We start from the raw sequence: 12825 nt of genomic DNA, 5'->3' as shown, positions 1-12825 counted from the left end.
TATATATACGTATTTTTTTTAGTTACAAAAACGCCGAGATAAAATTATTTTCGTTGACTGTATTTCTGAAATTTTTATTTGGATTTTTCGAGTGTTCTATATATTTAACATATGAGAAGTTTCCAAGGAAATTACGTTTTCTGGAATAACATATTGTAAATAAATGGTTACAATGTGTATATATTTATACTTATATGCATTTGTATGTATAACAAATGTGTATAATATTTAAATATACATATATACTATACGAGATTTCAAATAAAAATAGTTAGAAATAAAGTTTTCGTAAAGACGAAAGAATTCTCGCTCGTAGAAGGGATCGAAGTAAGGTCAAAGAGCACTGTCCTAAGGCACGAGGGGACACGATGGAATTTGCATTTCCTGTCTACGATGAATAATTCCGGGCCGTGCCAGTCGCGCACGCTTTCGAATTAGGCCGCCGCGCGTACTCGAAATTGGGCCCGAAGTATCGACCCCATCATGTCGCTCTGTAATCCTTTACTCGAACTCGTTTATAATATAATTTAAGTCTCGTCGGAAATTGGAAGTGGCATTTATTTTAAAGTTCAATTCTTAATGTCAGAGAATTAATTTATGACCGATGAGTCTTCTCTAAAATAGAAAAAATATTTCACTTTTCTTATTTATTGAAATATAAATTACAATCCAAAGATGTAGATTAGAATCAATAATTTATTTTTTTATCGAATAGATTTCAATGAGAAATTAGCACTTCTGTGTTCACGTGTTTGAAAAATTCCAAGAGAAACTCAAACGTTCTTCACACATACATATTAGAAACTACAACGACGACGTGAACTTTCTACAAAGGGAGCCTTCGTTTACCAGACGAAGGGCCCCGATACGAAGGGTAGCTGAGTAATCTTCGGGGTAAAGACGTAAGAAACAGCGGTCGAAGGAAGGGAGAGAGAGGCACAGGGGTATATACTTATGGGAACAGCTGTTCGTCGTCTGGGTTGTTGACCGTGCGCACCTACACAGGAGGAATATTCACAGCGGGCCCTTTCACAGGCCTCTCTCAGGTATATGCAACACGTGTCGCGCCCGCGTTGCACCCGCTCGTTCGAACCGTTCCCCGATGATTCATAGGGGTACAATACGTGCTCGCACACAAAAAAGCAGCAAGCCCCACCACTGACCTTCTGAAACTATTATAATAACGTATTTACGCTTTTCGTCGTCCCAGAAGTTTTTTACGTCAAGTCACATCGTCAATAGCTTGTCTTAATAATTTACTTTTATTTTCTAATTTGATATCGCGAATTTTTTTCTCCTTCTCTTTCTCTCATTTTCCATTAGGTAGATGATGAAAAAGATTATTCGTCTTTCCATGAATAGACTTTACAAAGTAACTGATAGAGGAGAAGCCAATAATAAGAACAATTAATAATGTATAACAAATAACTAACAAAGAAGAAACGAGATTTCTCATCAATCTTTAATTGACACAAAATCCAGTGCTCAAAAGTATCTTGGTCTTAAAAAAAATCACTCGCATCGTTTTCTTCCTGGTGGCCTTTAGTTTCGCCTTTAAACTACCATAGATGACTGTTTGCGATTGGTCGGTCGGAAAGACGAGGTTGAACGAGATGAAACGCAAGAAACAGCCGCGAATGAGCTACACAACTTGCTGACGATGGGGCACACTTGTGTGCCCCGAGACAAAAAATCTCGCAGCATCTGGAACTTCGGGATAGGAGGCGATCCGCTGTAAAAACTATTTGTACACCCCGTGAGCGCGTGGGAGCGAGATCCACGATCTCCCTTCGTAAAAGTCTCGTTTCGTCTTCTCGTTTCGTTGTCTCGAGACGTGTTTTCCCACGTCAAGCAGTTTTCTTTCCGACGATTACAACGGTACGCGCGAATGATTATACTCAGGTTACCCTATGCCTAGTTGATGAATCATAGGATTTTAAGATTTTATGTGTAAAAATTGATAAAACAAAGAAATTTATTTGTAGTCTGTCTTTAATTGTAGAATACTAAATTTCATTCCATTTCATTTTATCAGATAAAAAAAGAAAATCATTCGTTTTTATTTATAGTTAAATAAGGCAAACGAAAGATTAGAAACAACCTAGTTTATTTGTATAAATAATAGATATATGCAAAATATAAAAGAGACAATGAATAAATGTGCCGCGTGAACGTATGTTATACTAACGTCTTATCTTTAAATCCAAGTTTTGTTGTGACATTACATATGAGATGTAAATACAATATCATGCATAACATGATATTATTAGACTTGATATAAATTGCTTCGCATAGAATGAGATGACATGCACTATACATGATATATTACAATGTTCTCGAATAATGACGTTAGTACTCAATTGTGACCGTTTTCGTCTTGAGGTACTCGTTAAGAGCTTCCTGTCCTAAGTCCTTGCCGAATCCGGACATTTTGAAGCCACCAAACGGCGCCGCTACGTCCGTCTTGTTGTACGTATTGATAAACACAGTACCGGCCTCAATTTTCTCCGCGAATCTTAGCGCCCTGCTGATGTCTTTGGTGAGGACTCCCGATGCCAGACCGAATTCGGTGTCGTTAGCCCGCGTGATCATCTGATCGACATTTTTCGAACTGAACTTGGAGATCACCATAATCGGACCGAAAGACTCTTCCCTTGCAATGTACATATTGTCTTTGACATCTGTGAACACAGTCGGTTCAAAGTACCAACCAGAACGATCTAATCTTTTGCCTCCGTAGACCAACTTGGCTCCCTCTTCGACTCCTTTCTTGACGAACTCGAGAAGTTTGTCTAGATGAGCTTTGTGGTTCTGTGGTCCGTGAGCTGTGCTTCTGTCCAATGGATTGCCGATAGTGATCTTCTTCACTTCATCGACTATACGTCTCACAAACTCGTCGTGAATAGTCTCCTCGATGAAGAGCCGTCCTTGAAGATGAAAAAATAATGTACAATCTAATTACATTGGAATGTGAAATACTGTTTCTTAATCAAAGATATTACGAATGTTTATTTCTAATATTTAACTTTATATTATCTATTATATGATTGTTTAAAAAGTCATAACTGTAATTATGAAAGAAAAGAAACGGGAAGCTTCATCTCTTACCGGCAGCGATGCAGTTTTCGCCCTTATTGAAGAACACGCCGCTCATACCGATTCTGACCGCTTGTTGAATGTCAGCATCCTCGAAGATAACGAGAGGACTCTTACCGCCGAGCTCCAACGATACTTTCTTCAGGTTACTATCGGCGCAACATCTCATGATAGTCTGACCGACCTGCGTGGAGCCGGTGAAGCCCAATTTTCTGATTAACGGATGTCCCACAATGGCGTTTCCGACAGCGCTACCAAATCCACAGACGATGTTGATAACACCGGGTGGAATTCCAGCGCGTGCGGACAGCTCGGCGAATTTTAGAGCTGTCAGGGGCGATGCCTGAGCCGGCTTCATCACTACGGTATTGCCGGCCGCTAAGCAGGCCGCCATTTTCCACGACAACATCATCAGCGGATAGTTCCAGGGTGTTACTAAACCACAAACGCCGATCGGTTCACGCCGCGTGAACGTGAGATTCCGATTGGGGCGTGCGTGCGAAATAGGTATGGTCGAGCCCTGAATTTTGTCACACCAGCCGGCGAAATAGCGCCAGGTTTCTATGGACATGCCAACGTGAGTTTTTAAAGCGAGGGTGTAGACCGCACCGGAGTCTATACTCTCCAGAGTGGCCAGTTCTTCCTTGTGCTCTTCCATCAGATCCGCCAATCTGGAAGATAACAAAACAAAACGTCAGATAATTGGAAATAAATCTTCTAACCGATATAATTATTCTTCTACCTGAACAATAACGCTCCACGTTCCCTGGCGCTGATTTTGCCCCATTCACCTTCCTCGAATGCTTTTTTGGCGGCCCTGACAGCTCGATCAACATCTTCGGCATTTCCGCTTTCCACCGAGCAGATCACGCTTTCGTCGTGAGGATTTATCGTGTCAACCGGCTTGCCGTGGCCGTTAACGAATTGACCGTCGATAAAGAGCTGCTTAGGGAATCTAAGGGTCATATTGTTCGCCTGCACCTCCACCGCATCGTACTTGATCTCCTTCGCGGCTAGGTTTCCTCGAGCAGTAAGAACAACCGTTGTAGCGAATTCTTTGAAGACCGGTGCCATGAAGACGTCAATATTCTGCAGACTAACACCGAAGTTATCCTTGACTTCTTCGACTAGTCTCACTACGTCCATGCTGCCTCCACCTGAGACAAAAATTTTATAAAACTAATTTGAGCTTCACTTCTTATCATATTCGTAGTTAATTACAAAAGTGAAGACAGTGGCAAACAGGAAATCAAAATTTATTTATTAGACAACATAAATCTTCAACTTTTTAACAAATTTCACAAATGCATAAGATTTAGCTGATATCCAATAACTAAGGATTTATATCCAAGTGCAAAATACATAAAATCGATATCAGATTTTAAAAAAACTTTCAAGTTTACCGGAAGCAAAGAAATCCGTGTCGTCGTCGACGTCGATTCTGAGTATGTCCTCCCAGATCCGGCGCAGACCGTCAGTAGTCTTCAGCTCTTCTTCCGTAAACTCCACAACTTCGCTGTCGCTAGTCTGTCCATATTTACTGGCGTGAATGGTTTTGGTTCCAATTTTGATTCTCTCCACGTTAACGAATCGTCCGTCGACAGCCTCTATCAGCAAACCGCCCTGATGAACAAGTCCCTTTCGCTCTTCGAGATCGACCGTCTTCTCAACTTCCGGTTGCTTATCGCTCCACAAGGATGATCCGAAAAAACGTACTTCTTCGCCGTCCAGCATCGTCCAAGCTCCCGGTGTACTGTCTAGACCGCGAATAAAATCGTGAATCTCTTTCGCCGGTTTAGTCCAATCGATCTTTTGAAATTCTTTCTTATTTAGCAAGGGGTCGTAAGTCGCGCCCTCCGCTGGTTGCGGCACCATGGGCGCGGTCCCTTTGGCGACGAGATTCACTGCCTCACCCATGGCCTTGATACCCTCTGGATAGAGGAAATTGTTGTACAAGCTATCTACTGTATCGTTTGGTTCCACTTTGCAGGATTTCTGGAGGAGAATTGGACCGGTGTCTAAGCCGTCGTCTGCCCAGAAAATCGAAAATCCTGCAGTACTGTCTCCTTGAATCAAGGTCCTGGAACGCGGGGTAGGTAGGTAGGTTAGTTCGTCAATAAAATTAATATTTCTGCATTGTGGTTTTAATGTCCAATGAGAGAGACAAAGATGAATTATTACTCTGTATAAAAAAAAATTATTTTATTATGTTTCGAATAAAACAATGGTTTTTGTTATTATGGAAGAAATTTATGTGTTTTATACTTAACTTTTATACATCAAGTTTTTTAAAGTTGTTTCGAAATTTTTTTAATCCAAAAAATTTTTAGTAATATTACGCATTAGAAAAACAAGAAAGAAAAAACAATTGATTTAAGAAATTTATTATATTTTCGCTATTCATCAAATAATTGCGAATCTTAATCGAATAAACAAGGAAGATTAGTTACGAGGTAGCAGGGATAACGCATCGAAAATGTGATCAATTTATAGGTCAAAAAGTGTAACGAAATGCGATACGCGGCGGCATGCGAATACGCATAGTCATTCAAAGAGATCATATGGCGAGCTCGTGGCCGCTTATTATCATCGGTCATTATCGTCAGTGCGTTTTCAGCGAGAAAGTAGTTTTGCCTCGTAATCTGGAGCGCGAAAACCGCGGCGAACCGGTTATTGCGGCTTGCCGATATCGAAAGACATGATCTCGCGGCTGACTTGTCAGGATTAATACAAGTTAAATCACAAAATAAATAAATGGCAAATGAATTAGCTGTAAGAACTGCAGAAAAAACACAATATTAATGCAAATGTATTAACGTAATCCTTAAAAAATCTACATCGTGTATGATTTGATTTAATATAATCTTGAAATTTGATTTAATATAATCAATAAAAATATCTCATTTTCGATTTTTGGAAAATTCAAGAGATCAAGAGAATCGAAGAGGCATAGCGATTGAAGTGAGAACTCACCAGCTTATAGCGCTCGCTCCTCTGTGCCTGGGCAATAAAGATGGATGATAACATATGCTACGGTGAGGAGGATGATTAATGACTTCCATGGGAATGTACTGGCTGCAGAAGGGGAGGACGTTGAGATCCACCTCGATGCCTTTGTACAGTTCTAGGATTTCTGGTAAGGCCACTCCCTTGCTCCTCCAAGCCTTGATCTTGAAGACCGGCGTGTTGTCGGCCTTAGCAGTGGTTGCTGCGATCAAAAATCAGCAATAACAAAAGGAAAAAATATAATATCAGTATCTGCAGTCGAAGTGATTCTTGTACCTAGCGGATCCTCGCGGTTTCCCTTATCCGGGATCGTAAATACTCCGGTCACTTGGTGTCCATTCTGTCGCAAAAGTTTGTAGACTTCCGCCGCGAACGGGCTCTGCCCGATGATAGCCACCTTGAGCTGCGCCATCGTCGACTACAATTTGTAAAAGATTTTTTATTAATCTCTTTCGAAATTTTTATTGAAAATTACATCGAACTCTTAATGAGATAGAGATAATATCATCAAACTTATACAGTGTTTATAAAATCTGTTCTCATCACCCTATATTTTGAAAATGAATATTTCGAAATATAAATGGTGAGGATAGATTTTGTAGAAATTTTGCATATCTTATTATTAATTACACAATTTATTTCAGTATCAATTTATTGAAATTGTTTGAATATTTTTTATCTCATTCGTAATAATATTAATTAAATAATGTTCAATTTACATACCTATTCAGAAAATTTAGTCCAACACCAGCAGCAGTTTTTAAACAAGCTGTAAATATACATTTACGAAGCTTATTTATAGAATGTATAACCACCAAAGCCCAATTATGATCACGCACACACCGTATCTTCATTAACCATTACCACTCGTCAAAAAAGATGTATGAATTGTTAATTAGTCGTAATGCATAAATTAACACAGTGAATCATGTTAATTAAGCTATCAAAATTAAACGAACAAAATATCTTGTTACGATAAAGAAAATTATATTTTATAAATGCATCAAGATAATAACATAATTATAAATGTATTAATTACACATTACAATATATTAATTGCATAAATAAACACGTGTGCGATTACATTGTTTAATCAGTCAATTATCTGCAATCGCATTCTTTGTGTGACACACACTTTACATTTTACGTTGCATCAATACAATTGCCGTGATAGGTTTAACGTGTTAGGCAAAGCATTTTGTTCTAATGATAAATAAAACAACCCCGACAAAGAGTAATTAATGTGAGAGAGAAATCGACACGTTTCTCGGACATATTTCGTTACGTGTCCTCCGGACAACACGGTGATACATCTCTTTTTCTCTCCCTCAAATTTCGATAAAACACATCAGATTCACAGCTTACGGTATCCAAGACGAAGTTGCGTCTCCAGATGAGATTCCTGAGTCCCAGCATCAGTTGCAGGATTACAAGCGTGTGAAGTATATCCACGCCTTCACTTTCCTCACTGATTGCACCTCCAGTGAAACTGTACAACGATCGAAATCAGTTTCTTTCCTGAACTGCGAACGCTCGGCTAAGAACAGTTTATATAATATAGCAGATACCTCCATATCGGCGATAAACGAGGGTCAAGATCGGAATTCTCTTTTCTTCGAACGCATCCCCATTATCTCCGAATGTCGCGCGCGACTGATATCTGGAACATGCCATAAAGTTTACATTTGAATTATTTTTTTATTATGATTATTTAGACGTTTATTTAACAAATTCAGTTTTTTTACGACAAAATGAAATTATACACTGATAAAATAGATACTTGAAATTATTTAAGGGATCTAATATTTACCAGTGAAATAAATATTTGAACACGGCGAAATAAAATTTAATTCCTCACAAATACGAATTGATAAAAAAAGTAAATTTTTTATTCCGTAACTAGATTAATTCAAATCTGGAATGAGTTTGTAAGAAATATTTGCAATGTAAGTCTTTTCTTAGGCAAACGGTGATACTGGTTTAAATTTAGTCATGTTAAATGTAATCTCGGAAAATTGGCCGGAGATTTTTTCTTCCATGACGCCAATAACTTTCTAATCAATGCGAAACACAAGTTGAAACCGCCTTGCTCCAGTTAAAAGGAAAGATTCGTCGGTTTAGGTCACAAGTAAGTAAAAGGTCTCGCCGATAAATTTATTTGTATTTATAATAACGATTCTGAACCGCCACAAACCGGTTTCGGGTCATTCTCGACAGTGAGGTGACGATCTCCACAGGATCATGCGAGCGTGAAATGCGTATTTAGCATTATCTGATTTACGCATCCATGGAAATTGACAGTCATCATTGTAACTTCGTTACATCATTTATCTTAACGGCGTTCTGTTTCGTGAAAAATTATCTAAATTATATATGTCGAAAAGAATCGTATATTTTTCGCAGAAACGTCGAATTAATTTTCTCTCTTGAGTAAATATTTCTCAATAGACACATCTTTCTTACAACCGAAAAAATTTATTTGTTTAAAGTTTTCGTTGCGTCTATTAATTCCTTAATTAAAATACAAAATGTATAACAAAATTCAAAGCTTTTACAATTGGAAAATAAAAGCAATAGTACATATGAAAATTAAACATGGGATTTATATTATATCTATATATGATATTACATTCGGAATATCAATTAAATGTGTGCATATTACACTGCTTAGAAATAATTTTTCATAAAATAGACTATTGTGTATTATAGATTAATATAACACTATATTTGATGCCTATAATATACAACATATACAATTTTCTTACTTAGGTTGATTACTTTTAGAACATTTTATATAATCTAATTTAACTTATTTGATGTAATTTTATTCATGCACTGAAAAACTTATCGCAATAAGAATATTATTTAAAAATTCGCGAAAAATTATTTTCATTTATACAAAGAAAATTTGTTTCTAATAATGAAGTACTTTTTCCACTACTGTGTAACAACATTCAAGGTAACAATTTTAGATTGTCCAAATCTCGTGTGATAAATACAGATCAAAAGTACAAATTTGCAAGTCGAACACTTAATATCGTGGTACTTTGAATTCGGATGCACCATCGACCGTCGTCGTTGATTTCCTCTTGTTCATAATGTTCTGAATCTTTTGCCACTCGCGATCAAGCTCTGCCTTCTCATTTTTTTCTTTATTATACTTCCTGGTGCGTCTGCCATCGGCCATCTTTACACCATACTGGAAGGCTGCTTTGGGCAACGCCTCCTTGTTGTTCATGTATTCGCTGTATTCTTCGGGTGTGTCGAAATCCCAGCGGCCTATCGGGCCCTTCTTGTTACCTAGATCCATTTTTGTATAATCCACCTCGTCGTCCGAGTCATCAATAGCGTCCTGCATCTCGTCCAGGCCCGGATAACATTCGGCGTAGCCTTCTGGCTCGGCCGCGAGTTTATTTAGCAACGCACCCTTCTTTGGCGCGTTGCCGTCCGCAACGGGAGTGGTTGTAGCGGCGGCCACCGCATTTGGTTGCAAAACGCTCGGTAATTGCGGTGCATTTGCTTTGTCGTCAGTGTCCAGATTCGATTCGGGCTTGTCGAAATACGAGCCTTTCTTCTTCTCGCGCTGTTGTACATCCTTTTTACTTGTCACCGTTGGCACATAATCACCAATTTCACCATAAATACTCTCGTCAGCAATGGGCGGCCGTGGCTGAATCTCCATATCATTCATCTCATCACCGCGACTGCGTCCGTCTTTCAACTTTTTGCCCTTTTTACTGTGACGACTACCCTGGCGCAGGTACGACAGTATCTGAGCCAATTTGTTGATCACAATATCGTTGGTCGTGAGAGTCGGTGTATTGTCGATCGTAGGCACGTCAGCCTTGCTTCTGATCAGCGTTGTTGGTATGTCAACGTCCGCGTTCTCGTCATCTAACTCAATCACATATGCCATGCGACCCGGCGTGAACAGCTCGTTTCTTTCAATCTGTTTAGATTTCATAGTCATGATGGTTTTGTACACGTTCCGGCCAAGCTTTGTCTTGAACAGCATCTCGTCGTCCTTCTTCTCGGGTGGTAACTCCTTCTTTGATTTCTCTTTTGGCTTCACTAATTTCTCTAACTCCTGCTCTTGCTCGTGTTCCTTTGCTTCAATCTCACTGCGAACCTAGATAAAGCAACATTATATTATTTCGAAAATAAATTATATTGAAATACAAAGTATCATCCACATTTTGTATAAAAGTCAAATTATTAATAATTTTATTTAAAATAATCAACATAAACTGTTTTATATACCTCCTGCAATCAAATTTCCATAATCTATCTATTCTCAGGATAAATTAAAGCTTATTTGTCTCAAAAATATCACAATTAATCTTTATATTTCCTTTTTAAGGCTTTGATGAGGAAATGATCCTAAAAACATTGTACCTTTTGCAAAAGAGCATAATCCAAGCCCTTGACCAAGTGAGTGTGTTCCATGTCACCACCCAAGAATTTGGACTGTTGAATCATCTGCCTCCTGCGCTCCGCAGCATCCATGCCGGATTTTAGATCCGGTGCGACGGCCCGGTATGCACTAGCGCTGTTCATAGGATCCTCTGCCTGATAATCTTGATTGGTACCATCCCTGCGTTCTCTCGCACGATCCCTATACTTTTCCGCGAGCTCGGCCATCTTATCTTCCTCCTGTTTCTTCAGCTTTGCGTAAAAGCTCTTCTTCTTTCTTCGCAGCTCTGCCCGACTGCCACCACTGACCTGAGGAGTCTGGGCGGTTTTCGCACTAGCATCTCTCGCTGTACCTGGTACGGAGGCTGGGGTGGCTGAGGGCACCGACGCTCTCGGAGTCATTAGGAGTTTCCGAAAGTCATCGTTCGTTAAACGAACGGACATACCCATCTCTTCCTCCGTTTCAGGCATCTTGGCTAGCTATTTTTTTCCTATGTATTTAAAATAAGATTATAATCACTGAAAAACATACGATTTATTTAAACTGATTAAAACTTGTCCTAAAAATAAGGTATTTACCTTTCTAGAGAGAATTCCGTAAAAAAAAAACTGAAGGAAATAAGATAATTCTCGCCCAATATAAAAAACGTCAAGTAAATTTGCGTGTTTACTGCTGCTTTCCATTTACATCAAAACTCAGATAATTCTCACTTGTGACGTCATAACTCAGTTAAATGCATGTTCCTTTTGCATTCTTACGAGTCTTGCATATTCACTTTAGAAGTGAGGTTATGTATTGAGATAATTTTGTCATTAAAATAAGCGTGATCACTTGCATGTTTCTTTAAATCACTGAGTAATGACGTCACTATCTGAGTATAAAATACTCACCTCACTTTCAGATAAATGGAAAGCAACATACGTCGAAGATCACTATTACCAGGGCTGCGTTCAGAACGTCATCCAAGTGCGCTTGTATATCATTCTATCTTTCTTTGGCCTGTTCTTTTTAGCTGCACTGCTGCACTGGTGCAATAAGTTAAAATGAGAAAAAATATATATTTGTCTCACTTTAACTTGTTGCACCAGTGCACCAGTGCAGTTAAAAAGAACAGGGCCCCTATTCTTGAATTCATTCGCAAGAGAAACGTATTCGCAAATTCTGTTCTTACAGAAAAGTTAAAAATTTATTGGCTATCGTATGGCTTTCAACCAATAAACTTGCAACTTTTCTGTTAGAGCGGGTATTTGCGCATACGTTTTCTTGCGAATGAATTCAAGAATAGGGGCCCAGGGGCCCGATTCTTGAAGTCGTTCGCAAGAGAAACGTATACGCAAATACTCGCTCTAACAGAAAGTTGTAAGTTTATTGGTTAATAGCCATACGATAGCCAATAAATTTCCAACTTTTCTGTAAGATCAGAATTTGCGAATACGTTTCTCTTGCGAATGAATTCAAGAATAGAGCCCCAGGGGCTTGATTCTTGAATTCATTTGCAAGAGAAACGTATTCGCAAATTCTGTTCTTACAGAAAAGTTAGTTCTTACAGAATGAAAATTTATTGGCTATCGTATGACTTTTAACCAATAAACTTGCAATTTTTCTGTTAGAGCGGGTATTTGCGCATACGTTTTCTTGCGAATGAATTCAAGAATCGAGCCCCTGGCCACTTGTCACACATTCAACGAACAACATTGGTCACGTTCAGAAAACATAAGTGATTAGTGAGCAGTCAGTGATTATTGGTCCTTACTGTTAGATCTCTAAATTTAGACCAATTATATTAACGAACTACTCAACCGTTGCACAACAGTTGAGGGCCGATTTCACCAGCTCCGGTTATCTTAACCGGTCGGTTATTCCATTGGAATTGACCAATCGTATTTGTCGTTAAGCAAAATTAACAAATGCGATTGGTTAATTCCAATGGAATAACCGACCGGTTAAGGTAACCGGAGTTGATGAAATCGGCCCTGAGTAATTCGCTAATATAATTGGTCTAAATTTATAGATCTAACAGTAAGGACCAATAATCACTGACCGCTCACTGATCACTTGTGTTTTCTGAACGTAACTATTGAATAAACTGGCCAGTGGCCATGTCTATTTGTCCAATTGATTTCACAGATCTCTTGTGGCGAATACTTAGGCCGGTATTCATAGTCGATTCTTACATTTAAGATCATCTTAAGTACAGTCTTAAGATGCCATCAACCAATCACAGAGCCGTATTAGCATCTTAAGACATTACTCTTGAGACGATCTTAAAATAAGATTTGACTATGAATACCGACCTTAAGGCCCGGTTT

General features: G+C 38.8%; 2 protein-coding genes across 8 annotated transcripts; both read right to left on the bottom strand.

Moving 5' to 3' along the window:
- Positions 1-1312: 1312 nt before the first annotated feature.
- Positions 1313-11484, bottom strand: LOC105840458 (cytosolic 10-formyltetrahydrofolate dehydrogenase). 3 transcript variants are annotated; one of them, XM_036293937.1, is made up of 10 exons: positions 11407-11484; positions 7671-7762; positions 7468-7591; positions 6826-6871; positions 6379-6520; positions 6070-6304; positions 4500-5176; positions 3839-4253; positions 3109-3767; positions 1445-2927 (listed from the first exon to the last, which is right to left on the bottom strand). In XM_036293937.1, the coding sequence occupies exons 5-10, from the start codon at positions 6512-6514 to the stop codon at positions 2350-2352; spliced, it is 2700 nt and encodes an 899-aa protein (XP_036149830.1). In that variant the 5' UTR covers positions 6515-6520; positions 6826-6871; positions 7468-7591; positions 7671-7762; positions 11407-11484; the 3' UTR covers positions 1445-2349. The 3 variants fall into 3 exon arrangements, with proteins under 3 accessions (XP_012542863.1, XP_036149830.1, XP_012542861.1); XM_012687407.3 differs by lacking the exon at positions 6826-6871; XM_012687409.3 differs by lacking the exons at positions 7671-7762; positions 11407-11484 and having other exon boundaries at positions 1313-2927; positions 6826-7591.
- Positions 8558-11570, bottom strand: LOC105840459 (protein Red). Of its 5 annotated transcripts, none has more exons than XM_012687413.3 (4): positions 11456-11570; positions 11095-11098; positions 10498-11006; positions 8558-10231 (listed from the first exon to the last, which is right to left on the bottom strand). In XM_012687413.3, exons 3-4 carry the CDS (start codon positions 10984-10986, stop codon positions 9134-9136), a joined length of 1587 nt encoding a protein of 528 aa, XP_012542867.1. In that variant the 5' UTR covers positions 10987-11006; positions 11095-11098; positions 11456-11570; the 3' UTR covers positions 8558-9133. The 5 variants fall into 5 exon arrangements, with proteins under 5 accessions (XP_012542867.1, XP_012542865.1, XP_036149831.1 ...); XM_012687411.3 differs by having other exon boundaries at positions 8560-10231; positions 11407-11537; XM_036293938.1 differs by having other exon boundaries at positions 8560-10231; positions 11095-11123; positions 11407-11505.
- Positions 11571-12825: the final 1255 nt, after the last annotated feature.

This window comes from Monomorium pharaonis, chromosome 11, assembly GCF_013373865.1.
Source record: "Monomorium pharaonis isolate MP-MQ-018 chromosome 11, ASM1337386v2, whole genome shotgun sequence".
Taxonomy (NCBI): domain Eukaryota; kingdom Metazoa; phylum Arthropoda; class Insecta; order Hymenoptera; family Formicidae; genus Monomorium; species Monomorium pharaonis.
Note: the sequence above shows the minus strand (reverse complement) of the source record. Positions and strands in the feature narration are given on the sequence as shown.

Coding starts and splice junctions, on each gene's coding strand:
- LOC105840458 (XM_012687407.3), bottom strand. CDS start 7,518: ATGCTGGGACTCAGGAATCTCATCTGGAGACGCAACTTCGTCTTGGAT. Junction 6,521..7,467: donor GCAACTTCGTCTTGGATACC/GTAAGCTGTGAA, acceptor TACAAATTGTAG/TCGACGATGGCGCAGCTCAA. Junction 2,928..3,108: donor CGAAAACTGCATCGCTGCCG/GTAAGAGATGAA, acceptor TTCATCTTCAAG/GACGGCTCTTCATCGAGGAG.
- LOC105840459 (XM_012687413.3), bottom strand. CDS start 10,986: ATGCCTGAAACGGAGGAAGAGATGGGTATGTCCGTTCGTTTAACGAAC. Junction 10,232..10,497: donor ATTATGCTCTTTTGCAAAAG/GTACAATGTTTT, acceptor TGCTTTATCTAG/GTTCGCAGTGAGATTGAAGC.